Below are 27,544 nucleotides of genomic sequence, written 5' to 3'. Positions count from 1 at the left end.
GTTGCCATCAAGATTTTTAGAAAAAGAAGAGACATTAATATACAAAATTAAAGCTAAGTTTAAAAAAAAACCTTTCCTGAGACGAAAAATATCACTAATATTTTCTTTATTTTTAAAAAGAAAAAACATGCTTACTACCTCTGTCCACTGAAAATGCTCCAAACATTCAATGGAAGGACTGATGCTGAAGCTCCAATATTTTGGCCACCTGATGCAAGGAGCCAACTCATTGGAAAAGACCCTGATGCTGGGAAAGACTGAGGGCAGGAGGAGAAGGGGGCGACAGAGGATGAGATGGTTGGATGGCATCACCAATTCAATGGACATGAGTTTGAGCAAACTCCGACATAGTGAAGGACAAGAAAGCCTGGTGGGCTGCAGGGGGTCGCAAAGAGTCAGGCACAACTTAGTGACTGAACAACAACCAAACTCAAACTTAGTAACAAATGCCCCAAACGTCCAAATTGTGGTCTCTAAATATCAACTCCCACAGAAAAAAAGGCTAGCTGAAAAAACAGCTGGGGCAGAATACTTCTGGGGCAGAAATATAGTCAGTCTTATCTCTCTCACAAATTCTAAAGCAAATAAGCTCTACAAGAATACTGGAATCATGTCAGCAGGACATAGGACGCCAAAGGAAGGGATTCCCACCGACCAAAGGTGAGAAAACTTGAGCATCACAGTGTCTCAATGGATTTAAACACATTAAAAATATAGAAATGTGTACGTTCAGATAATAATAAAAACAAAGACAAAATCCTTGGTCATCCTTTGCAAGGTGCTGCAGACCAACTTGTTATTCTGAAAACTGATGAATTGATTAAAAAATTGATAAAGAATAGAATCAAGACTTTATCACGACTTTCCTACAGGAACTCTATTTCAAGATAACCAAATATTTGCTGAAATTTTCCTTTTTAGAAGAAGTACAATGCAGGAGGAACTGTAAAATGAGAAATTTATCATTCTTAGATCCTAAGAAACAACGGACCCAACCAACGAGCACCAATGACTGATAAACCCATCAACTGAAAGGTAGATGAGGAACTTTATAATGGTCTGGTGGAACCGGTATCAACTGTGAGCACTGATCAACCTTAACATCACTAAAAATGGGACAACAGAATATGTTCCTCCCAACGAGATACAACAGCAACACTTACATGGTGCAATCAATGAAATATTCAACATAAAATAAATCTAATTATAGTCGAGCCTCTCCATCTAGAAAATACCAATTTAAAGGAAATAAAAATGAGATGGAGGAACATGTTAAAGGATCATGAGGCTACAAGCAGCCAAATCCAGAATGTGAGAAATTCTACAAAAAAATGACCCTCTTTCTTCAGTAAGTAAATGGAGAATGAAAGAAACTGATACAGGTTAAGAAAGACCTAAGACACAGATAAACCAAAGCAAAGAGTAGGCCTTGTTTGAATTCTGTGGCAAACAACCAGCAAAACATTCAAATTATTTTTATATAACTGGGGAAAACTGAAAACATCCTGATTATTATAAGACATTAAGAGATTCTGGCTAAGTTTGTTACATGGGATATCAGTCCTTATCTGCTAGAGATGCATATTAAATTACATACATGATGGACAGGGATCTACTTTAAAATATTACAGATCTGTTCCTAAATAATTTGTGTGATTACACATCAAAATAAATGAATAAATAGGTAGGTGGATGGGTGAATGAATAGATGGATAGATGCAACTTCCTTGGGCAGCCAATCAATTCTAGATGAATTAATTCAAATTAAATATGAAGGCAAAAGATTAAAGCTAATAGATCATGTAAACGAATATCTTCATGTTCTCAGAGGAGGGAAGGATTCCTAAGCAAATCTCAGAATCACTCAACAAAAATCGGTCCTTCTGTACAGAATTCCACAAATATTATCTACACTTCCCACTATTTTAAAGGTACTTACTGCTGGTAAGAGAGACTGCATGTTCTGATTAGAATCTGCTATTGTAGCAAGGTAGACCAAGTTGGTATGCAACATCTGTTGATACCTATTAAAACAAAACAAATGTCAATATTAAAAAATCATGTTCTTCCTATCTGCTTACACACAAACAGCATTCTATTTCTCAAGTTTTTAGTAAGAGATTCCTGTTACATGAACATCAGCAGCACTTCAATTTTTTCCTAGTTCTTCTGCAAAATAACTGCAAATAAGTACATTCAAAGACAAAAATAAACACAGGGCTCTTGCCATATGCTAGATACTTAAACATGCTTTATATACTTAAACATCAAACCAACACTAGGAGGTAAAGGTTCTTATCTTCTCCATTTTACAGATGAAGAAACTGAGGTTTAGAAAGGTTAATACCTTGTACAAGACTGTACAGCATAGAAAATGGAATATACTAAGACAGGTAAGGGCTCCACACAAACTACTGAGTTGGCCAAAAAGTTCTTCTGGTTTTTCATATTATATATTACACCTTAGGGGAAATCCAAATGAACTTTTCGGCTAACCCAATACATTTACAAAGAGATCTAGGATGAAGGAGTCAACAAAACTGATATGCTCATTCCGTTTCCTCTGCCATTTTCGTGTTGCCAAAAACCTCAAAGTCAAGTACAGTCAACACACTCTGTTAAAATGTCAGAAAGGAGGTGGAAACCACGCGTTTTTTTATCCTCATTCCCGTAGCAGTGACCAATAATTTATGCCCGCTGTAGCTGTGCTGCCCAACTATCAGGACCTAGCATATAGAGGACAATAAATGCTACTGCTGCTAAGTCACTTCAGTCGTGCCCGACTCTGTGCGACCCCATAGACGGCAGCCCACCAGGCTCTGCCGTCCCTGGGATTCTCCAGGCAAGAACACTGGAGTGGATTGCCATTTCCTTCTCCAATGTATGAAAGTGAGAAGTGAAAGTGAAGTCACTCAGTCTTGTCTGACTCTTAGTGACCCCATGGACTACGGCCCACCAGGCTCCTCCGTCCATGGGATTCTCCAGGCAGGAGTACCAGAGTGGGGTGCCACTGCCTTCTTCGAGAAGACAATAAATAGGTGTCTCCAATTAAAAAGCAGAGACTTTACTTTGCTAACAAAGGTCCGTCTCATCAAGGCTATGGTTTTTCCAGTAGTAGAGTTAGACTATAAAGAAAGCTGAGCGCCGAAGAATTGATGCTTTTGAAATGTGGTGTTGGAGAAGACTCTTCAGAGTCCCTTGGACTGAAAGGAGATCCAACCAGTCCATCCTAAAGGAAATCCGTCCTGAATATTCATTTGGAAGGACTGATGTTGAAGCTGAAACTCTAATACTTTGGCCACCTGATGCGAAGAACTGACTCATTTGAAAAGACCTTGATTCTGGGAAAGACTGAAGGCAGAAGAAGGGGATGACAGAGGATGAGATGGTTGTATGGCATCACCGATTCAACGGACATGAGTTTGGGTAAACTCCGGGAGTTGATGATGGACAGGGAGGCCTGGTGTGCTGTGGTTCATGGGGTCACAAAGAGTCGGACATGACTGAGCTACAGAACTGAATTACAAAAAAAAAGTTACAAGCTAAAGCACTGAAATGGAGTAAAGAACAGGACACCAACACCATTACGAATTAACTTTAAAAAATAAAGCAAACTCTCATTATTGGCGTGAAGTGGCTAAACATGTTTATTGCTATTTACTTGTGAATAATTTTTGCTAAGCCTCTCTTCATAATTTTAAAAATTAATTCCAATGAAACCAGACTGAAATTAGCAGTGATTCAATTACTTGTGTTGGTAAACACACAAAATACAAACTTAAAATCTGCATCAGATCATTATTCTTTTAGAATTTCATTTACTAATAAACAGTAAATAAATTAAAATTATGAAATAAGTAAAAAACACCTTTATTCTGCTAAATAAAGCCTTCTAATACAGATCCCAACAGACACCATAAATCCTAGCAAATTCTGTGCTGTTAGAAAAACTACCGATGCTGCTAAGTCGCTTTAGTCGTGTCCAACTCTGCGACTCCATAGACGGCAGCCCACCAGGCTCCCCTGTCCCTGGGATTCTCTAGGCAAGAACACTGGAGTGGGTTGCCATTTCCTTCTCCAATGCATGGAAGTGAAAAGTGAAAGTGATGTCGCTCAGTTGTGTCCAACTCTTAGCAAACCCATGGACTGTAGCCCACCAGGCTCCTCCTTCCATGGGATTTTCCAGGCAAGAGTACTGGAGTGGGGTGCCATTGCCTTCTCCCTGTTAGAAAAACTAGTAAACTCTTTTTCCTGTTAGAAAAACTGGTTTCATTACTTTTTTCTTATTTAGTGGGGAACAAAACTTATTTCTCACTGAACTTGAAGGTTCTTAACTAACAAGATTATGCTTTTGTAGTTTGCTTGGTTTTTTTAGATTTATTGAGTTATAACTGATATTTATAAAGAACTTCACATATTTAATATGTACCATTTGATGTTTGGACATACATGAACACCTGTGAAAATATCACCACCGTGGAGGTAAGACATACCTAACACTTCCCAAGGTTTGTTTCCTTTTGTTACTATTTTTTTATTGTTGTTTAAAAACAAGTCTACAGGTTCTTTACGTTCCTCCTCACATATATTATATACTACGCTGCTCAATCATACGTAATATTGTTACAATGACCCTTATACAAATAAGGACCAAGAAATAATATTTTGAAGTTATTCATAATTCATAATTATGCCACTGAAATTCATCAAACAGCACTGACAGGCACCACCAGCTGGAACTACTTCATTATTCCGTAGGGATCTTAAATGGAATTTAAGGTGCAGGGTTCCACAATCTTGCCATTTTTAAAAAACCAACCAGCCGTTTTTAATTAGAACATATAATGCATTTCAAAGGCTACTCCTTCAAGTTTTCCTCTTTTTCTGAGTACTGGTAAGGCTCTAATACACGTACTCAGATATGAGATTTGCTGACTGCCCTATCAAAAATAAAAATGCCAACGTTACGAAGAACTATGGCTTACTTATGACCCTTTAAGAAAAATTGTAGTCATGGTTACTGGTACTCAGTCAATCAGTACTAAAATATTTAATCTGCCACACTCTTGAGGCCCCATTTAAAAAATACTGGCAGTGAGAGTGGATCCATAAAGTGCTTGTAGTTCTAAGTATCTTCAAATACAGCACCTTTTATCAAGTATTTTAAAACATTTCCCTAACTTTCAAATCCTAATTTTTAATCTTGAAATAATCCCAAATTCAAGAATAGTATGAAGAACTCCCAAATATCTCTCTCCCACACTCCCTAACTGTCAGCATTTTACATTTGTCTCAGACTATCTCTAAACACACAAATCAACATACACATGCATGCAACTACACACTTTTTCCCAAAGCCATCTGAGAGTCAGTTACTGACATAATACTTATCACTCCTAATACTACATTTGTCAGTTTCCCAAAAACAAGGATATTCCCTTACATAACTACAGTACAACCATCCTAAGGAGGAAATGAATGCTGATACAATGTTAATCAAATCCACAGAACACAGTCAAATTGCTACAACCGTCCCAATAGCCAAATCTTTTTATCTAATATAAGGGGAGAGGTAAAAATGAAAAATTTTAATGGGTCTTTTGTAAGTAACTTCATCAGGTTTTCTCTCTGGTAAAACTGCATTCTTCTTACAGCACTCACCAAATAAGCTTATTCTCAATTCTTCTACAAATATTCTTCTGAGAAACTTTTTTTATTCTATAAATACTACTAATTTATCACTGAAGCAGTTTTCAATGTATATGCTTATAATTTCTAAAGCAGTATATTTTATATAAAAAAACTAAATAAACAAAGGGCAGATATAAAACATATTCAACATCTTATATTTGATGATGGTAACTGCCTAATAAATACCGACAGGTACTTCCAAATAGCCTTAATTATTAACCTATTAATTGTGAGGCAGTTCACTTCCCAAAGATTCCACTAAGAGCCACTATATCAATTACCCTGAAAAAAGTTAAATAACCACTACTGAATTTACTGATATAATTATAAAATGAATCAAAAATCATGAGATTTCATTTTGAAAAAGACGTCTTTACCTAGAAGCTATGAAGATATATTTATAGGTTAATAGGAATACAATGTACAGAATAAAAGTTATCTTCATAACTAGAGATTTTAAACAAAATTCATTTATATTATGATGAACACAAATTTTTCATTTGAGAATTGTTTATAACACATTCTGAAATAGATGCAATCATCCTGAAAACAAAAAGGGCTGATTTAAGCAAATATATGGAATCATTTAGAAAATGCTCAAACCAAACACCACAAGAGAGCACTAATATATTCTTACATGTACGTTGTCAGAATTTCAAGCGAAGAGGAGCTGGGTGTACAAGCTCCACAGAGATGCACTGACTTACATGGCTGTGTGTGAATGAATGTATGTATGTAGCTAAGGAAAGAGTAATACACACCAACAGAGCTTCCCAGGTGGTTCCAGTGGTAAAGGATCCTCTTGCCAAAGAGGAGACACAATAGACACAGGTTTGATCCCTGGATCAGGAAGATCCCTTGAAGTAGGAAATGGCAACTCACTCCAGTATTCCAGCCTGGAAAATTCCAAGGGCAGAAGAGCCTAGCGGCCTACCATCCATGGAGTTGATGTAATCAGCAAAAAATCTTTGGGTGATGAGAATATGGTGTTCATTCTCTAAATTTTATATATCCGTGTTTCCTAATTTTCTACAATATATATACTGTGTTCATAAAAATAAAGTTATTTTTTTATTTATAAAAAACTCTGCTTGAGGCAGTTATCACATCTTAAGGAACTGTTTAATTAAAATTGAACTGTCAATTCCCAAATGGTTGTCATTGACGTTTCTCTTTATTTTCCTTTCGCTTCTCCTCCTGTGAGAAACAAGAACATTTATTAACATTGAGAGGAGAGATTTTTTTTCTCTTCACTCCTAAACCAATTCTGACAACTTGAGAAATAAAGAGTACCTGGAAAACTCTAAGAATGAAATTAAATTCAAGAGAAAGAGCAGAATTTAAGATTCTACCTAAATCAATTTAGGCCCCATTTATACCAGATACATCTATGTGAGCAAATGAGGTCTATGCCAATAGGCCGAGAAAGAGGAAAATGACAGTATGCACGAAAATGCTGAGAATATAAAGAATAAGACAGGATGAACTTTTGCCAACAAGTTGGAAAAGAGGGTTTTAGATCTGAATACGTCTTATCCCCGTCACTTACTGCCAAGGCCTATAGGAAACTGAACCAACCCTACGCCCTCGGCTCTGCCTGGCATTTTAAAGTCACAGGTGTGGTGATCACTTTGTAATGTACAGGAGGATCAAATCACTATGCTGTGCACCAGGAACTAACACAGTGTTATAGGTCAGTTGTGCTTCGAAAACAAACGCACAGAAAAAGAAGTTAGATTCGTGGTTACCGGGGCTTGGGGGAGGGTGGGGAATGTGGACCGGCAGAGGTGCTGGATGAAGGCAGTAAAAAGAAAAAAGCCCCAAGTGAAAACGATTATTCTCATCAGTGCCTCACAGCCGTTACTATTCCACAGCCAACTTGAGGTAGTGATCTCCTGACAACTGATGATCAGCCACAGTTAAGCTAAGGAAGTAGCTCCGCTGGTAATTTCTTAGAAGCATTTTTCACATATAAACAGGCAAGATTCATCAAAGAAAATATACGTAAAAGAAATGGCAGAGGTGACATAAAATGCAAAATGCACAAATGATTAGAAAATAAGATCCTAGCATTCAGATCTTAATTTCTGAATATTATTTTCCAAAAAAAGAACGAGGGCCTGGAGAAATGGACAATTCCAGACTGGGCCAGAAAAAAAGTACAAGATAAGCCTGGAACCTTTTGTCATGCAATAAAATTCTGTAAATGCTCAAAAAATAATAAGAGCTGTATCAAGAAGCCAGCTCGAAGGGCTGCCAGTGGCCAGCATTTGGGACAATTTGAAAAAGGAAATATACAGACTAACAAATTATAATCCAGAGGATACAATAAAAATCCTTAAGTCCATTCAGATATAAATCAATGAATGAATGAATGGGAGCAGAGCTTTGGAAATTTCTTCCTTACAGTAGGATTCCAAACAATGTAGAAGGAAAGACAGATTCTGTCACCTTTTGGCAACCAACACAGTAGTAACTGAGTTAAGAACTGTTGTTGTTACTGGTGTTTAGTCACTAAGTCTACTGCTGTTTAGTCACTAAGTCGTGTTCGACTCTTTTGCGACCCCATGGACTGAGGAGCTGGCAAGGATTTCCCAAACAAGAATACTGAAGTGGGTTGCCATTTCTTTCTCGAGGAGATCTTCCCAAGCCAGAGACTGAACCCGCATCTCCTGTATTGGCAGGTGGGTTCTTTACCAGAGTCACCAGGGAAGCCCCAAGAATCACTGGTGGATGTTACAATGAACATGTAGAAACAGGCTAAGAAACAGTGTTACATGTGTCTCAAGGTATCTCCCCAAAACATAGGAATTATCAAGGGGAAAATAGTAACTTTATAGTAGAAATCTTGGCAGACGTGACAGCACCGTAACAAACTGGCCAAAGTTATCATGAATGCTGGGACAGACCACGGTCACACAGCCGCCGCGGACGCACCGAGAAGACGGCAGAAGTATGTGAGCATGGGTCTCATCGAGGACGAACGGCAGGCAAGCTCCACAGTGAGGGACACACCACACAGCTGGCCTGTACTTTTCAACAGTGTAAACATCATGAAAGAGAACAGATAAACTGAAGGACAGGTCCAGATGAGAGGATTCTGAGACCAACCTAAACATAGCATCTGCTCCTGTACCAGACTGTGGACCTGAGCAAATACACTAACGGGAAAACTGGTAAAATTTCTAAAAAGTCTGAAACTAGACAACAGTATTGAATCTTGATTTGAACAATTAGACTCTTAAGAAGTTGTGCCTGTTTTTATGAAATATGTTATGAAATACACAAAGATATTATAAAAGTAAGAGAGAATCATGTCTGTAACTTTTTCTCAAATGTTTCAGAAAAACCATGTAGGGAAGAAATTAATGATATAGCAAGGTTGCTAATACATTAACATTTGAGGAATTTCAGGGAAGGACACAGGAATTTCTTCTACTATCTTTGAAATGTTTTTTTGTAAGAGTGAAAATATTTTAAAATAAAAAATTTTAGGAAGAAATACCACTCTTCACCAATCTATGTAAAAAAAGTTTTAAGATGGCCACTATCCACTGCTGGCAGACATGGTTGGAAACTAGGTCTCTCAAACCTAGTTGGAGGAAGGCAAACCAGTACAATACAATCGAGTAATCTGGAGATTCAGCACAGTTTTTGACCCAGCCATTCCTTTTATAAAACTTTAACCTATTGAAAACAAAATGTCTGAATGTGTTTATATAAATATGAACACATATTTGTAAATGCACAGAAAAATGTTTGGAAAGACAGAACTAAACCACCGTTAAGTAGTTACCTCTATGGAGAATAGAGATAAGAGTGAGAAATAATTACCTCTATGGAGAATAGAGATAAGAATGAGAAATAAGAAGTGTATGCCGATGGCCGATTCATATTGATACATGGCAAAAAACATCACAATACTGTAATTACTTTCCAATTAAAATAAATAAAAATTTTTACAAAGTTTCATCTCTACAAACTTTTATGCTTTATGATTTTAATTCAAAAATAATTTTAAGCAAAGGGGAAAGAGTCATGGAGAAGTCATGAAGGACTCAAAATTAGGAAAGGGGTTAATCAGATAATGGCCAAGAGACCGGCACAGAATGAAAGCCGTGCAGAGCCAGAGTTGCTGAAAAACACCTTTCTGAGAGCAGACCAGTGAGATCTTCAGGAAATAGATGAATACCAAAACAACAGTGGGAGAAAAGTATTTACAAGTGAATTGTCCAATATGGTAGCCACTGCTGCTGCTACTGCCGCTAAGTTGCTTCAGTCGTGTCCGACTCTGTGCGACCCCACAGACAACAGCCCACCAGGCTCCCCCGTCCCTGAGATTCTCCAGGCAAGAACGCTGGAGTGGGTTGCCATTTCCTTCTCCAATGCATGAAAGTGAAAACTGAAAGTGAAGTCGCTCGGTGGAGTCGGACTCTTAGCGACCCCATGGACTGCAGCCCACCAGGCTCCTCCATCCATGGGATTTTCCAGGCAGGAGTGATAAGAGTGGGGTACCATTGCCTTCTCCATCAGTAGCCACTAGACACACTGAACTTGAAGCTAGTACAAGATGATGTTAGTAGAATCAGATGCACAGTGGATTTCAAAGACTTGGTATGAAACAAAAGAACATAAATTAACTGATTAATATTTTTATACTGGTTATATATTGAAGTGATATTTTAGAAACAATGAGTTAAGTAAGATATTATTAAAAATAATTTCACCTGTTTCTTTTTACTTGTATAATGTGCCTACTGGTGGCTGAGATGGTAAAGAATCTGCCTGCAATGCAAGAGACCCAGGTTAATCCCTGGGTCAGGAAGATCCCCTGGAGAAGGGAATAGCTAGCTACTCCCATATTTTTGCCTGGAGAATCCCTTGGACAGAGGACCCTGTGGGGTACATTCCATGGGGTCGCAAAGAGTCAGACACGACTGAGTGACTAACACACACACAAAAGCAAATGTAGAATGACTTATGTGGCTTGCAATGTATTTCTGCTGACAGTACTGTTCTAAAGATTTTTGATAAAATATTCAATTTGTTCCACTCTATCAGATCCTACTAGATATAGGGTACTGTTTATTTCAGACACATCATTACTTTAAAATAAGAAGTTCAGTTCTTACGAGTGATAATCAATTCTCTATTTATTAGATGTAAACTTTACATTCTCAACCACGTACAGTTGACCTTTACACAAAAGGGATGAAGACACTGAGCCACCTGCAGTTGAAAATCCAAGTATAACCGTACAGCTTGCCCTCAGTGGTTTCGCATCATGTATTCAACCAACCACAGATCATATAGCACTGCAGTACATCTACACTGAAAAAAAAATCCATGTAAGCACACTTGTGTAGTTTAAACCTAAGCTGTTCAAGAGTCAACAGAATACGCACGTTAACTATGAATGTGAAGATCTAACTGTTCCAAAAATCAGACTATAGAAATTTGAAGTCATTTATAACACAGGATAAGAAGTGTAAGGAAAAAAATGATATATCCTCCAGCCCAAGTAACAAATTTTTCTTTTACAAAAATCAAGAAAAGTCACACAAAAAAATTTCACACAAATGTGCACAGCATCACTCATCATAGTCAAGAACTGGAAACAATCCAAATGTTCATCACTGATAGATAAATAAAATGTGGTAGAGCCGTGGAAGATTATTTAGCAATAAAAAGGAAGGAAATACTGATATAAGCTTCAACATGGATGAATCCTGAAAACACGATGCTAAAAGAAAGCAGTCAATGAATGAATTCATTTGTATGAAGTGTCCACAATAAGCAAATCTCCACAGACAGAAAGCAAATTAGTGGTTATCAGCGGGTGTGTCATTAGGAGGTGAGAATGGGGAGTGACTGCTTATCACAGGGTTTCTTCCGGGACTGTTGAAAATGTTTTAAACTGATCAAAGCGATAATAGTACAACTCTATGAATATACTAAAAACCACTGAATTGTACACTTTAAAACAGGTGAATTATATGGTATGTAAGTTATATCTCAATAAAGCTATTCCTAAAAAGAAAGAAAAGTTAAAAAACTAACCAACACAGAAAAAGAAATACCAAAAAACTTTCATATCAATCTTACTGAGAACACTCTGAGGTCTTTCCTTTATTCTGATAGTCCATTATACACTGAATAAGATGGTTATTTTCATCCAGCATCTGAAATAAAAGTAAAAAAAATTTATTGTAAATCTCATGCATCAAGTAAAATAAAAAATTAAGATTTCTAGAAAAGTTTATACAGGAACTGAATCCACAGGTCTTTTTTATACCTACAATATAGCTCTGCACAAAAGACCTTATTTTATATCTTTGGGATGTTATGTTTAATCAACAATTTTTAATTTTTTTTTTTAACCACTGCCACCCAGCTTGTGGGATCTTAGTTTCCAATCAGGGATTGAACCTGTGCCCCCTACAGTGGAAGCTAATCTGTCCTAATCCTGAATGAAGTAAACTGATGAAAACTTCAGCACAGGAGGCTTAAGGAGATAGCTGGTTAGCTTCCAAGTTTTATGTTGTTGTCTGACTCTTTGAGACCCCATGGAATGCAGCACACCAAGCTTCCCTGTCCTTCACCCTTTCCCAGAGCTTGCTCAAAAGTCCATGATACCATCCAACCATCTCTCCCTCTGTCGCCTCCTTCTCCTCCTGCCCTCAATCTTTTCCAGCCATCAGGATCTTATCCAAGTTTTATGCAGCATGGTTTTGTGACTTTCCAAATATGCAATAATTAATGCCAGTAATTTCTAGGTAAGTACTATAATATTAACCACAGACCCTATGAGCCAACCTTATAATTGTCCTAAAAGTTTAAAAACAAGCATATATTTATCATACTATGAAAACAATTCAAAGCAAAACTGGCTTTAAGGGTTAAATAAGCAGAGTGGTTCTGAGGAAAAAGCACTGATGTAGCAATTAAAAGGCCAGTTTTACTGTGATGCTATCCTGAGCAAACCACTCAAGATGTCAAAGCTCAGATTTATCAAGGGACAGGAGTAGATGTTCCTCCTCCAACCGCCCCCACCCTTCCAGGATTTCAAAGCTTTAATATCATAACCACTCTTTCTCAATTTAGTTAATGTAATTCTTTTAATTAAACACGAAGATCCATTTAAAAGTGTGACCTCTTTTTTGCACATGAATCAGTCTTTACTTGGTGGAGAAAAAAAAAACATTAACATGCCCTTCAAAAGAAACAAATGCAGTTTTCTTCTTATATCTACTCATCAGATGCCAAAAAATTTGTCTTTAGAATGTGTTTTAATACAACCTCCAATCTAACGATTTCCCAACCTATCTTCTCAGTAGATTCCACAGTTTAACAATCTTCACCATTAGAACGTCTGGGTTTGTCTCGTATCTAACGTCATTCCCTCACGCTATACAAGCAGGCACTTAATGTGGGATCCTTTTTCTCTCCTGAGCTGAGGATGAACACTTTAACTGATCAGCATCTCTTGAGTTAGGCACCCACGATAAATTATCTTAAGATGTAAGTAAGAAAAACTCTTTATAGGAAATACAAACTCAGAACTTTTCTACAGTCCAAAAAGTGAAGCCTTCCAGAAACACGTTTTGAGTACGTGTACTCGGAGCTGTCTGCCAGGCCGCAGACTTCGCCCAGCACGCTATACAAAAAGCACTGCATTTCCAGGCAATGCCAAGCCTGTCTCTTCATAAATAAAGCAACAGTTGGGCAAATGTCAAACGCCACACTGTAAAGAGCCTGAGAGTCAACAGAAGCCTATTAACATAAACTACTAGGCATATGATGGTGGTGTCTTGAGTGGTCTTAAAAGTTGACTGTATTTTTACACTTTCATCTTTGTTCCGGTGCATAAAACAAAACCGAACTATTTAGGGTAAACTGCAAAATTTAGCAAGTAACTTTTCAAACTCTGGTTCACTAAAATTCAGAATGCTGCCGTGCTCAAAGGCAACAAGGGGCAGAAAACAATAAAGAAACCTTTGTGTCCCCAACTGGCAAGTAACCGCGGCCACAGCGCAGCTCCCCGCGTGTGTATCACGTCTTCTGAAACTGATCACGAGGCTCAGTCGGTCTCCACCACTCGACCCTAAGCTCCCTGAAGGCAGGCAGGGATCCTGCTCACCACCGCAGCCTCGGCGCCTACGCTTGGCGCTGCAGCTGTAAATGGGACGGGGGTGGACCCAGAGGGAGAAGCGGGTCCGAGAGAACCCCGAAGTCTAGAGGGTGCTCCCTCGTCCGCCTCGGAGCCTCGGCCGAGGTTTCCCGCAGCATCCCCCAAGTTCTGCTGTGAGCTCCCCAACTCGGCCGGAGTTTGCGGCCGAGCGCCGAGAGCGAGCAGCGCTCCTACTTCTTCCTAGGCCCACTCCCGGGACCCGCGGTGGGGTCGACCCGGGGCGGCCGCCGCACCGCGCGGGGCGGGGCGACGCCAAAGTAACTCCGGAGCGACGCGCGGACCGCGGGGGGCGCGGGCCTCGGAAAACAGCCCTGCCCCGCGCGGCCACCGCCGCCGGGCGCACGCGCCCCGCCGCGCGAACGCCGCCCCATCCCCAGAGAAATCGGGCGGCGGTTACTCGAGCTTTTGTGCCGGTAGGAAGAAGCCCGAAGGGGCGCGCAGGACTCCGCGAGGGGAGCAGTTCGCCCCTTCCGCCACCCACTCGGGCGCAGCCCCGCGGCTCAGGTTCCCACACCCGCCCGCCCGCCCAGCAGGCCCGCCTCCGCCCCCGGCGCGGCCGACAAGCCCGGCCCGAGCCCAACCCCCGGGCTCCTCCTCAACGCGGGCCAGGCCTGGCATCCCCGACGCCGCGCGGCTTCACCTTCTGAATCGCGGCGGGAGTGATCTCCCCCTTGCCGCGCTGCCTCGGGGCCGCGAACGCCACGGACATGTTGCCGCCGTCACCACTACGGGCAAGTCCCGAGCGCTCCGGGTGAACGGCAAACTGGGGGAGAGACGCCGGCCTCTCGGGCCGAACCACGTCGGGCTCGCGGGGAGGGGGGATGCTCCGGCGCCCGACGGGCAGCCGGCCGGCCCCGCCTGCGGGAGAAGCTCGGGCGCGAGCTAGTCCGGTTTCTGCAGGGTACCTGGGAGCCGCGGCCCCGGCAGAACGTCCCTGTTCTCGGTCGCCTTCCGGTTCCTCCGCCTGTCCTTCCCAGCCACCCCCGGCCCTCTGCGCTCGTGGTAGGGCCGCGCCCCAGCCCTCCCTCCGCTTCAGCGATTCAGGAAATGGTCCCGCCGCCCGCGGGAGAGGGAGCGGCTAGGGCAGCCCCTGTCACAGGAAATGCGAGCGCCCGAGCCGGCCCGCCCTCTTCGCGCGGGGCCACTTGCCTCTCTCTCCGCGCGCCCGGGTGTCCCTCGGCGGCGTTTCGGCGCTCCGCTCTATAGCTCGAGCAGTTTTGCCAACTTCATCCTTACCCCCTCCTGGGTAGAAGTGGCCGCCCCGAGCTGTGCGGGTACCCTGAGAGGGGAAGAGGAAGGTCAGAACCCGAGAGTTTCGTGCGCACCCGTGGAGCATCTACTGAGACGGGGCAGGGGTGGCCGGACTAGGGGAGCGCCGATTCGCTGGTTTGAATGGCTCGGCTACGCCCTCGAAGTGCGCACCTCCGAGTCCACGGTCTCGTGCGCACACAGAGCCCTGCCGAACAATTAGAAAGTAAGCGCGACCCAAAATCGGGAAACGAAGGCTATGTCCTGTACTTCAGGGGCAGTCGGCCAACTTGGCTGCAGCGCCCAGAGTTCCCCTCTTAGGATAAACCCTTGACGGAAATGTGGGTCAGTTTCATCTGACTTGCATCTTTGGAATTAGGTTTTGAAATAGGGCACCCTCGCGCTTTTCTTTTGCAATTATGTATTTACTGGCTTGCTTGTACATTAGGCCCAAGCTAATCAGTGTGAGGGGAAAAGCCAAAAGTTTTCAAATTGTGGAAGGGACATGGGCAAAGGTCCGTAATATGTTGGTGCAGGGTTTATTAATACACAGTAAAATTAGACTTTCATGTAACACGAAGGAAAAGTTTATATAAAAATGTCACCCAACATTAATGAGGCTCAAAAATCAATCCCTCGGTTAATATATAAAATAAACCGGGGGAAAAAAAAGGGAAAATTTCCTTATTTGAAAATATAAGTTTCAAATAAATGCTGTTCACAAAAAGGTCATGAGTTTCATTCATTCAGCAAATTTGGGTTCTTTTTATGTGCTCGCCTTTATTCTAGGCACCTGGGATACAGCTGTGAACAAGATGGACCGAGTACCTGTTCTCAAGGAACTTAAACTCTGATAGGGTTCAGAGACCAGAAACAAGTAAACAAATAGGTACATAGGTAAAGTACTTAGGAAGGCAAGCAAACTGGGGACTGAGAGCGACTGACAGAGGCACTCAGGTGGTTGTGATGGGAAGTCCCCTTGGTTATATTTAACCTGAGACCTAAAGGATGAAGACACTCAAGACATCCTCAGAATAAAAGTAAGATGATTTGTACTTCTGCAAATAGTAGTTTCTTTCAGGAATTGTCTTTCACTACCCTCAGCGTTGACAAGTAAACTTGGACATAATGCAAACACATCAATTTGGAAAACCTATTGAATTCAGAACAGAAACTAAGTCTTATCCAAAAGCCTGGTTTCCATGGTGGTGTGTTGATGTTTACACAAATGTGCCTTAGTAGTTGAGAACATCTCAGTAAGAGAAATGAAACTCTTACTGCTCCACTTCCATCTGCTAGGGAGATAGCATGGAAATTGAAAGAGATAACAGCTCTGCTTAAGTTGTTTATTCCTTCAAAGTAGCAGGGCAGGGCCTAGGGCACCCACTACCTCTAGACATGGATAAGCACAGTTTTCTCTGATACCAAGGGCTTCCCAGGTGGCAAGTGGAAAAGGATCTGCCTGCCAGTGCAAGAGACACCAGAGGCATAAGTTCAATCCCTGGGTCAAGAAGATCTCCTGGAGTAGGAAATGGCTACCCACTCCAGTATTCTCACCTGCAAAATTCCAAGGACAGAGGAGCCTGGTGCTCTGTTGTCCCAAGGGTTGCAAACTTGGACGCCACTGAGCATGCACACATATATGCCAAAAAGATACCGGTTTTTTCTGTGTCCATCCCATGAAATCAGAGGGCAAGCACGGTGTAATGGTTCATCCAAAGATACAAATGATCTCCCTGAAGAATTCACTTTTTTAAAGGGGCCCTATCTTACTCCTGGACTTCCCAGGTGGCGCTAGTGGTAAAGAATCTGCCAGGTGATGCAAGTTGTAAGAAACACCGGTTCTATCCCTGGGTTGGGAAGATCCCCTGGAGAAGGAAATGACAACCCACTCCAGTATTCTTGCCTGGGAAATCCCATGGACAGAGGAGCAAGGCGGTCTACAGTCCACAGGGTCGCAAGAGAGGGACACAACTTAGCAAACAGATACTTACAACAATCTTACTTTTAAGCTTTCAGTATAAATCCAATCAATCAGCTTGACCTGGACAAGTAAAAAATTCAGCAAGTGGTAAGGAAGACTGTAACCTGGAGGAACTCTCTGGGAATTTTGGAGTCTTTGTACCTATAAGATCCCTGAGTTAGGGAAAAGATAGAAGCATCTAGTCTCATTTTACCATTAGTTTAGAGAGAGGAATCCCAAGGTAACTACAAAGTGATAGCAGGACTGGAAGGGAAAAGAATAAAGAGTCCCCAGCATTTAGATAAGGAGAAAACAGAGAATGAATATGGGTAGTTGGCCCAAGTTTGAGAAATGACTCGGAACTTAAAAATGAGCTACGCAGGCAGCCGTCTCCCCAACTAAAAAACTCCGTCCCATTATTTAAACTGCTCTTGGACTGAGACATCTGAAAAAGGAATTCAGTCCCATAACAAAGAGGTGAAAGGTTTTTGCGAATATACAATAGCTCAGAATAAGTAAAATTATCCACATGAACAATTAATTGATCTTGATTATTCACACTAATGAATGTAGATACACTTTTCAAAAATAGTAATGAGGAAATTATCTGTGCTTGATTTTCAAATATGCTTAAATTCTCTATTTGTTTTACATGAATTTGTATTCCTAAATGTATTTAACTGAACCAACTGAATCAAGTGCTATAGGAATATGTTCAATATTTTATAAAACTATAAAATCATGGCATTAAAATTATCTTAATACACACAAAATACACCATGAATTTTCAGATAATTGAGATTACTTTCATACAAGTATTTCTTTAGTACTTACTGTTTCATAATTAGTAGACTCTCTGTACTACCAAATTAGCTGGTATTTTACGCCCCTGTGCTGCCATCAATTCATATAATACATTGGGAATGCACAGACCAAGGCTGTCTGCTTATAATTGGGCTCAGAGCAAAACCCCTCAGGTAATATCTTTCAAAATATTTCTGCTCACTGTCACCATGGCATTTGATGAGTCATTTTGAGTTGTGGCTTCCACAGCTTTCAAGACTATAAGGAGAACAGCAGACATCTATATATAAAATCATTATTCTAGGCAAGAACAAATCACCTTTCCCAATCCTTCGTAAAAGACTTTATTTTCAATACTCCAGAAGATTTCGTTCAAAGTAGACTATAACTTAACCTCTCTGGCACATTTCCATTTCTTCTAATACTATCAAATACTGAATGAATTAAGGAGGAGTTGAATCAATTATGTTTGGGGGTTTAATGTTATTAGAAAGCATTGCTTCAAAAAACTAGTTTCTTTGTGAAGCTCTGTGCAACTGTAACTAGCTCACTGTGATGAATGCACAAGTTTGGAGTTCCAAGTTCTTCCACCTATGCCATGATACTGGACAGGACACTTTATCTCATTCACCTTTTGCCACCCTATCTAAAAGACTATGAGGAATAATAAGGTATTTAATTATTTAGTTAGTATTTATTATGCACAGCCACCATGCTGAGTGATTCTTTAAGATGTCGTCAATCTTAACTGGTAAAATATGCAAAAAAATGTGACATTGTAATTACTAAATAAGGATAAGATTTGTACTTAATAATCTAATAAGGAGAGAAATACATACTTCAAGACCAGAAATGGTCCAAAATACTTGACAGTGCAGCCTCCTAAGATATTTTATAACTTAGAGATCATATTTTTTCCTGTTGAACATGTTTCCTGACCTTGAAAATGATGTGCAGTTACTTTACCTTTAGTAAAAGAATATAATAACTGTCCTTGAACTACTTCACAATTTATGGAGAGGATGATGACATACTAATTTCCCTATGAATTGTTAACTAAGTTCCCTATGAATGGATGCAATAGGCACTGTAATTTCATCCTCACAAAGATGACTACTTCCCAATCCTCAGAACCTGTGAATATGATAACTTACTTGAAAACATGGTATTAAGGTTCCAGTTGGAATTGAGGTGGTTAATCAGCTGACCTTAAAATACAAAGATGAACCTGGATTATTTGGTTGAAAGTTAAAGTCTCTCCATCTGTCCAACTCTTTGCAACCCCATGGACTATACAGTCCATGGAATTCTCCAGGCCAGAATACTGGAGTGGGTAGCCTTTCCCACTGGGAAGATCCCCTGGGAAGATCCTCCAGGGGATCTTCCCAACCCAGGGATCGAACCCAGATCTCCCGCACTGCAAGCAGATTCTTTACCAGCTGAGCCACCAGGGACGCCCTTATTTGAGTGAGCCTAAGTGCAGCAATAGCACCCTACTCCAGTACTCTTGCCTGGCAAATCCCATGGACAGAGGAGCCTGGTGGGCTGCAGTCCATGGGGTCGCTAGGAGTCGGACACGACTGAGTGACTTCACTTTCACTTTTCACTTTCATGCATTGGAGAAGGAAATGGCAACCCACTCCAGTGTTCTTGCCTGGAGAATCCCAGGGACAGGGGGAGCCTGGTGGGCTGCCGTCTATGGGGTCGCACAGAGTCGGACACGACTGAAGTGACTTAGCAGCAGCAGGTTCATCCACCTCATTAGAACTGACTCAAATGTGTTCCTTTTTATGGGTGAGTAATATTCCATTGTGTATATGTACCATAACTTCTTTAGCCATTCATCTGTCGATGGACATCTAGGTTGCTTCCATGTTCTAGCTATTGTAAATAGTGCTGCAATGAACAATGGGATACCATGTGTCTTTTTCTATTTTGGTTTCCTCAGGGTATATGCCTAGGAGTGAGATTGCTGGGTCATATTGTGGCTTTATTCCTAGTTTTTTAAGGTTTTTATCTTATTTTATATAATTTTATTTTTTTATATTTATTTTATTCCTAGTTTTCCATGTTCTTTATGGTATCTTTTGAATGTGGGTGGCCTCCAGATGCTGAAAAGGCAAGGAAGGAGATTCTCCCCAAGAGCTTCCAGAAGACATAAAACCATACTAACACTTAATTATAGCCCAGAGAGGCCCATTTTGGGTATCTGACCTCTAAAACTGTAAAGTCATAAATTTGTGTTGTTTTAAGCTGTTCAGTTAGGGATAATTTGTTCACGCATCTATAGGAAATTTCTCTAACATTCATGGTTGAATTATGCAATGTGCACTAAAATATGGATGTTATTCAATATGTTACAAACTGCTGTCCTAATTATATACTAAGCTAACCTAATCACACTTATTATATATTTTCTTTTGAAGAAAATATTATAGTGCAGTCCTATAGACACTGTAGTTTCAGCCTTCTGGACTCCAGAATTGTGAGAGAATACATTTCTGTTATTTTAAGCCACCAGATTTGTGGTAATTTATTACAGCGGCCATAGGAAAACTAATACAGATGCCAAGATAATTCAGTGGAGGGAAGACTATTTTGCAACAATTCATGTTTTAAAAAATGAACTTTGACCCTTTCCTCACATAGGCACAAAAATTAACTTGAAATATACTGTAGACCTAATGTAGAAAGTAAAACTATAAAATTCTGAAACAAAAAATTGGATAAAATCTTCATGACCTTGAGTTAATATTTCTTAGATATAACAAATATCAAGAAGCATCCAAGAACGATTGCTAAAGTGGATTTCAATTAAATTTAAAAGTCTCTTCAATCCTCTTCAAAGGATTATAAGAAAGTAAAAATGCAAGCTATACTCCAGGTGAAAATGTATGAAAACAGAGAATTTGTATCTAGAATATTTAAAGAACACTTGCTGCTGCTAAGTCGCTTCAGTTGTGTCCAACTCTGTGCGACCTCATCAGTAAAAACACAAACAACTCTTAACAAAAATGGACAAAAGATTTAAAGACACTTACAACAATGATGTGGGAGCGGCCAATACATAATGCAGGTTTACTGTGATAGTTTCTTAAAGATGGTTGAAACTTACAGATTCTTACCAATGTATTTTTATTACTCTTGTTGTTTAGTCACTCAGTCGTGTCTGACTCTTAGTGACCCCACAGACTGCAGCACACCAGGCTTCCCTGTCTTTCACTTTCTCCCAGAGCTTGCTCAAACTTATGTCCATTGAGTCGGTGATGCTCTCCATCCAACCATCTCGTCCTCTGTTGTCCCCTTCTCCTCTTGCCTTCAATCTTTCTCAGCATCAGGGTCTTTTCCTATGAGTCAGTTCTTCGCATCAGGTGGCCAAAGTATTGCAGCTTCAGCATCAGTCCCTCCAGTGAATATTCAGGGCTGATTTCCTTTAGGATTGACTAGTTTGATCTCCTTGTAGACCAAGAGACTCTCGAGAGTTCTCCAGCACCACCGTTCGAAATCATCAGTTCTTCTGCAATCAGCCTACTTTACGGTCCAACTCTCACATCCATACATGACTACTGGAAAAACCGTAGCTTTGACTGTACAGACCTTTGTCAGCAAAGTAATGTCTCTGCTTTTTAATACACTAAGTTGGTCATAGTGTTTCCTCTAAGCAAGCATTTTTTATTTCATGGCTGCAGTCACCGTCTGCAGTAATTTTGAAGGCAAGTTTGTTATTATTCCAACTCTATTACATTAAAATCCATTGGTCTATGTAGTCTTTTATTTATACATAATTGTGTGTCTTGCTTTGGTCCTTGGAAAATACTTGTTCACTGAATTATGTATAAATTCCAAATTCAGTACTACATAAAAAATTAGACTTTTTCATTGCCACTAGTCTCATCAGTAAAAGTTTATTTTTTTGCCATTTAAGATTTTAATTTAAAAATATTTTACATATACATTTTTCTATTCTTCTTCAATTTTTTTTTCCTAAATGGGTTATTATAGAATACAGAGCAAAGTTTTAATTTATGGGGAAGTTGTCCAGTTTATGGTGATATATGCAGGTCTTCCAAAAATTCTAATTTTTGCTTAAATGCTTGAATTTTATCTTTTGAAACACACACTATCTGGTTTTGGGGGGGTTGTTTTGGCCTTGCAGTGGGGGTTGTAGGATCTTCGTTCCCCAACCGGGGACTGAACCTGCCCTAAGCAGGGAAAGCACAGAGTCCTAACCACTGGCATGAGTACCTGCTCAGTTGCTCAGCTGTGTTTGATTCTTTGCCACACCATGGACTGTAGCCCACCGGGCTCCAATGTCCATGGGATTTTCCAAGCAAGAATACTGGAGCGGGTTGCCATTTCCTTCCCGACTCAGGGATGAAACTGTCTCCTGCATCTCCTGCACTGGCAGGTGGATTCTTTATCACTGAGCCACCTGGGAAGCCCTCTAACCACAGGACCACCAGGTAACTCCCTATATGTTGTTCTTTTGAAATGACAGGTTAATGTCATTCAAGAAATGTTTGCCCAAATATCTAACTCTGAAAAACCACAGTATGTCAATCATTCTTTCAAGAATAAATGATGTTCCATAAGAAAGGGGGTGGTTCAGCAAACAACTCAAATATTTAAAAAAATGCTTTTTCTCAAGCTAACATCTTAATTTGAAGGCAGAAGAGGTGTTCTATGTGTACTGCCCCTTATCTCATTCTGAATATTAAAACGGCAGGTACTCAAGAGAGATTTAATAAAATTCATAATTAAGTGCTTATTCAATAACATTCTAAAGTGAATTTGGCATTTCTTCCCACAGGTGCTCAGTGGTAAAGAGTATAATGTTTACTAGTACAATTTTGTACTACTGCCTTGATTTATTCTACAACTCTAGCAGTTTTACCCGTTTCTTTGCATTGTCAGCATAAATATCCATACAGTGAAAGGGCAAATACAGTTTTTTAAAAAAAATTTTTATTGGAGTATAATTGATTTACAATGTTGTGGGACAAACACCGTTTCAGTGTTATCACTATAGACTTGACATTGTGAATCCCTTGAAAGGTTTTTGGGTCCCTCCAAGATCTCTGAACTCCAGTTTGAGAAACATTGCTTTATTCCAGTAGGACCAAGATGATTCAAAGCTTGGTATTGGTCCCTGTGAGAAAAGGTCTATTTTTGTTTCATTCTTACTTCGGGTTGTGGCCCTCTGAATCCCAACAAAAGCCTAGATGTTTTTCGTTACCTCTGTACTCTGAAAGGCTTTGAACTCCAATTTTTGTTTATTAAAGGTCTCCTTTGCTTCTAATCTAGGAATAGGCAGATACCTTAAGAAGAAGATGCTAGGCTTACTCTCTATGAGTTTTCCTTCTCTTCTGAATCCTGGCACCACAAACCCTAGGTGGAGTTAGCAAGCATGCATATATTTTTTAATATTTTGTCCAATATTTCTGATTGTTCAGTAAGATATTTGGCTCAAACCATCAAGATGTCATTGTTGGAAACCTCTAGGCATTAAACTATAAAGTTTAATGTTGCTTTTATTGTTTAAGTATAAATTATGTTTGCTGTGGCTGAGCCACTTCCCTGGTGGCTCAGATAGTAAAGCATCTTGCTTACAATGTGGGAGACCTGGGTTCGATCCCTAGGTCAGGAAGATCCTCTGGAGAAGGAAATGGCAACCCACTCCAGTACTCTTGCCTGGAAAATCCCATGGACAGAGAAGCGTGGTGGGCTACAGTCCATGGGGTTGCAAAGAGTTGGACACGACTGAGCGACTTCACTTTCACTTTATGTTTGCTGTAAAAAATTTAAAATAATACATACATATATATACAGTTTGGAACAATATCTTCTCTTTTATTACCATGTCTCCCCATTCTCCTTCCAATCCTTGGCCTTTTGCAAAGAAAACCATTTGGTTGACAAGGTGTATATTCTTTCACTCTTTTTTCTGTAGATTTAGAAATACATATGTATACACATGTACATTTAAAAATATATAAATGAGTTCATGCTAAATTTTTACACTTCCTAATTTTTCTCTGACAGAAAAATCTTAACTTTTTACTTAACTCAATGATTAATAACAATGGTTATCATTTTTCAAGTGCTTATATGTGTTAGCTAAGGTGGACTGGTATTCCCATCTCTTTAAGAATTTTCCAGTTTGTTGTGATCCACACAGCCAAAGGTTTTGGTGTAGTCAATAAAGCAGAAGTAGATTTTTTTTTCTGAAACTCTTTTGATTTTTGGATGATCCAATGGATGTTGGCAAGTGGATCTCTGGTTCCTCTGCCTTTTCTAAATCCAGCTTGAACATCTGGAAGTTCATGGTTCACATACTGTTGAAGCCTAGCTTGGAAGATTTTGAGCATTACTTTGCTAGCGTGTGAGGTGAGTGTAATTGTGAGGTAGTTTGAACATTCTTTGCATCACCCTTCTTTGGGATTGGAATGAAAACTGACCTTTTCCAGTCCTGTGGCCACTGCTGAGTTTTCCAAATTTGCTGGCATATTGAGTGCAGCACGTTCAGCTCATCATCTTTTAGGATCTGAAATAGCTCAACTAGAACTCCATCACCTCACTAGCTTTGTTCATAGTGATGCTTCCTAAGGCCCACTTGACTTCACATTCCAGGATGTCTGGCTCTAGGTGAGTGATCACACCATCATGGTTATCTGGGTCATGAAGATCTTTTTTGTATAGTTCTTCTGTGTATTCTTGCCACTTCTTCTTAATATCTTCTGCTTCTGTTGCTGCTGCTGCTAAGTCGCTTCAGTCGTGTCCGACTCTGTGCGACCCAATAGACTGCAGCCCACCAGGCTCCCCAGTCCCTGGGATTCTCCAGGCAAGAACACTGGAGTAGGTTGCCATTTCCTTCTCCAATGCATGAAAAGTGAAAAGTGAACGTGACGTCGCTCAGTTATGTCCGATTCTTAGCGACCCCATGAACTGCAGCCCACCAGGCTCCTCCATCCATGGGATTTTCCAGGCAAGAGTACTGGAGTGGGGTGCCATTGCCTTCTCCGCTGCTTCTGTTAGGTCCATACAATTTCTGTCCTTTATTGAGCCTATCTTCGCATGAAATGTTCCCTTGGTATCTCTAATTTTCTTGACAAGATCTCTAGTCTTTCCCATTCTATTGTTTTCCTCTATTTCTTTGCATTGATCACCAAGGAAGGATTTCTTATCTCTCCTTGCTATTCTTTGGAACTCTGCATTCAAATGGGTATATCTTTCCTTTTCTCCTTTGCCTTTAGTTTCTCTTCTTTTCTCAACTATTTGTAAAGCCTCCTCAGACAATTTTGCCTTTTTGCATTTCTTTTTCTTGGGGATGGTCTTGATCACTGCCTCCTGTACAATGTCACAAACCTCCATCCATAGTTCTTCAGGCACTCTATCAGATCTAAACCCTTGAATCTATTTGTCACTTCCACTGTAAGGGATTTGATTTAGATCATACCTGAATGGTCTAGTGGTTTTCTCTACTTTCTTCAATTTAAGTCTGAATTCCCCAATAAGGTGTTCATGATTTGAGCCACAGTCAGCTCCTGGTCTTGTTTTTGCTAACTGTGGAAAATTCTTAAAGATATGGGAATACCAGACCACCTTACCTGCATCCTGAGAAATCTGTATGCAGGTCAAGAACTGAATATGGAGCAAAAGACTGGTTCCAAATCAGGAAAGGAGTACGTCAAGGCTGTATATTATCACCCTGCTTATTTAACTGATATGCAGAGTACATCATGAGAAATGCCAGGCTGGATGAAGCACAAGCTGGAATCAAGATTGCAGGGAGAAATATCAATAACCTCAGATATGCACATGACACCACCCTTATGGCAGAAAGTGAAGAAGACCTAAAGAGCTTCTTGATGAAAGTGAAAGAGGAGAGTGAAAACATTGGCTTAAAACTCAACATTCAGAAAACTAAGATCATGGCATCCAGTTCTATAACTTCATGGCAAATAGATGGGGAAACAATGGAAACAGTGACAGACTTTATTTTCTTGGGCTCCAAAATCACTGCAGATGGTGACTGCAGCCATGAAATTAAAAGACTCTTACTCCTTGGAAAGAAAGTTATGACCAACCTAGATAGCATATTAAAAAGCAGATAGATTACTTTGCCAACAAATTCCGTCTAGTCAAAGCTATAGTTTTTCCAGTGGTCATGTATGGATGTGAGAGTTGGACTATAAAGAAAGCTGAGTGCCAAAGAACTGCTGCTTTTGAACTGTGGTGTTGAAGAAGACTTGAAAGTCCCTTGGACTACAAGGAGATCCAACCAGTCCATCCTAAAGGAAATCAGTCCTGAATATTCACTGGAAGGACTGATGCTGAAGCTCAAACTCCAATACTCTGACCACGTGATGTGAAGAACTGTCTCACTGGAAAAGCCCCTGATGCTGGGAAAGACTGAAGGTGGGAGGAGAAGGTGAGGACAGAGGATGAGATGGTTGGATGGCAACACCGACTTGATGGACGTGAGTTTGAGCAAGCTCTGGGAGTTGGTGATGGACAGGGAAGCCCAGCGTGCTGCATTCCATGGGGTGGCCAAGAGTCGGACACAACTGAGTGACTGAACTGAACTATCTGTGTTAGGCACTGCTCTACAGGCAGTAACACATTATTTCATTTTCTCTTCACAACAACCTTATGAAATAACTATTGTTATCCTTGTTTTACAGATCAGAAAACTATTTTTCACCATCACTAAAAGACTATTTTAATGATGAGAAATATACTTGCCCAAAGCCACCCTGTTGGTTGCAATGTCAATATGAATCCCTGAATGTGTTGATTAATCCTTGTCAACATTTGAATGCTATATTTATTAAATGTATGCTATAACACACTGTAACACTTTCAAATGTCTTTCAGTCAGAGCTATGTAATTATTTTATACCAATGTCAATTTCCTGGTTCTGATATTGTACTATCGTTAGTATGATGTAACATATTGGGCAAACTAGATGAAGAGTACAAGAGCCCACTCTCTTTTATCATTGTAACTTCCTGTGAATCTATAATTGTCTTTAAAAAAAGTTACATACTGTATAATATAACAAGGGAATAAGGGGAAGAGAGAGAAGGAAATTCTAGAATATGAAACCAAACAGAAGAGATTGAAAATTAATTACCACTGGTTCTCTAACAGGTTTGTGGAAAATAAAAATACCTAATCTTCTAAATTCTGGGTGTGTGTCTGTGTATATGTGTATGTATGTGTGTGTGTGTGTGTGTGTGTGTGTGTGGTCAGTCATGTCTGACTCTTTGCAACCCCATGGACTATAGTCCACCATGCTCCTCTGTCCATGGGATTTCCCAGGCAAGAAAACTGGAGTGGGTTGCCATTTCCTTCCCCAGGGAAATCTTCCCAACCCAGGAATCGAACCCGTGTAATCTGTGTCTTCTGCATTGGCAAGAGGATTCTTTACCAATGCACCACTTGAGAAAGACCTATTCTCACTATTAAGCCCTACTCTTTGAGATAGTTTTCACAACCCCATCCTGGAGCAATACCAGAGTGGAAAACCGGGACTCAGGAACCAGGAACTAAGGGTAGCACTGAAACAGAATCACAGTCGATTCGCACTTAGCACGTCTCACCCGCGGTTGCAAACACTTCCGGCGGCGTCTTGAGGAGCACG

The 27,544-nt window shown here is 40.3% G+C and overlaps 1 protein-coding gene across 8 annotated transcripts in view; it reads right to left on the bottom strand.

The window, feature by feature from the left end:
- Positions 1 to 15,121, bottom strand: part of SS18 (SS18 subunit of BAF chromatin remodeling complex) — a 76,437-nt gene extending 61,316 nt beyond the window's left edge. For 2 of the 8 annotated variants that reach the window (XM_005224075.5, XM_024984383.2), the window contains exons 1-3: positions 14,523 to 14,631; positions 11,797 to 11,873; positions 1,940 to 2,024 (exon numbers count right to left, since the gene is read on the bottom strand). In XM_005224075.5, coding sequence (XP_005224132.1) covers positions 1,940 to 2,024; positions 11,797 to 11,873; positions 14,523 to 14,591 — 231 coding nt within the window. In that variant the 5' untranslated portion in view covers positions 14,592 to 14,631. 8 annotated transcript variants of the gene reach the window in all.
- Positions 15,122 to 27,544: the final 12,423 nt, after the last annotated feature.

The sequence above is a fragment of the Bos taurus genome, chromosome 24, assembly GCF_002263795.3.
Source record: "Bos taurus isolate L1 Dominette 01449 registration number 42190680 breed Hereford chromosome 24, ARS-UCD2.0, whole genome shotgun sequence".
In the NCBI taxonomy this organism is placed as follows: Eukaryota; Metazoa; Chordata; class Mammalia; order Artiodactyla; family Bovidae; genus Bos; species Bos taurus.
The sequence above is the reverse complement of the archived record's forward strand: the minus strand, read 5'-3'. Positions and strand labels throughout refer to the sequence as shown.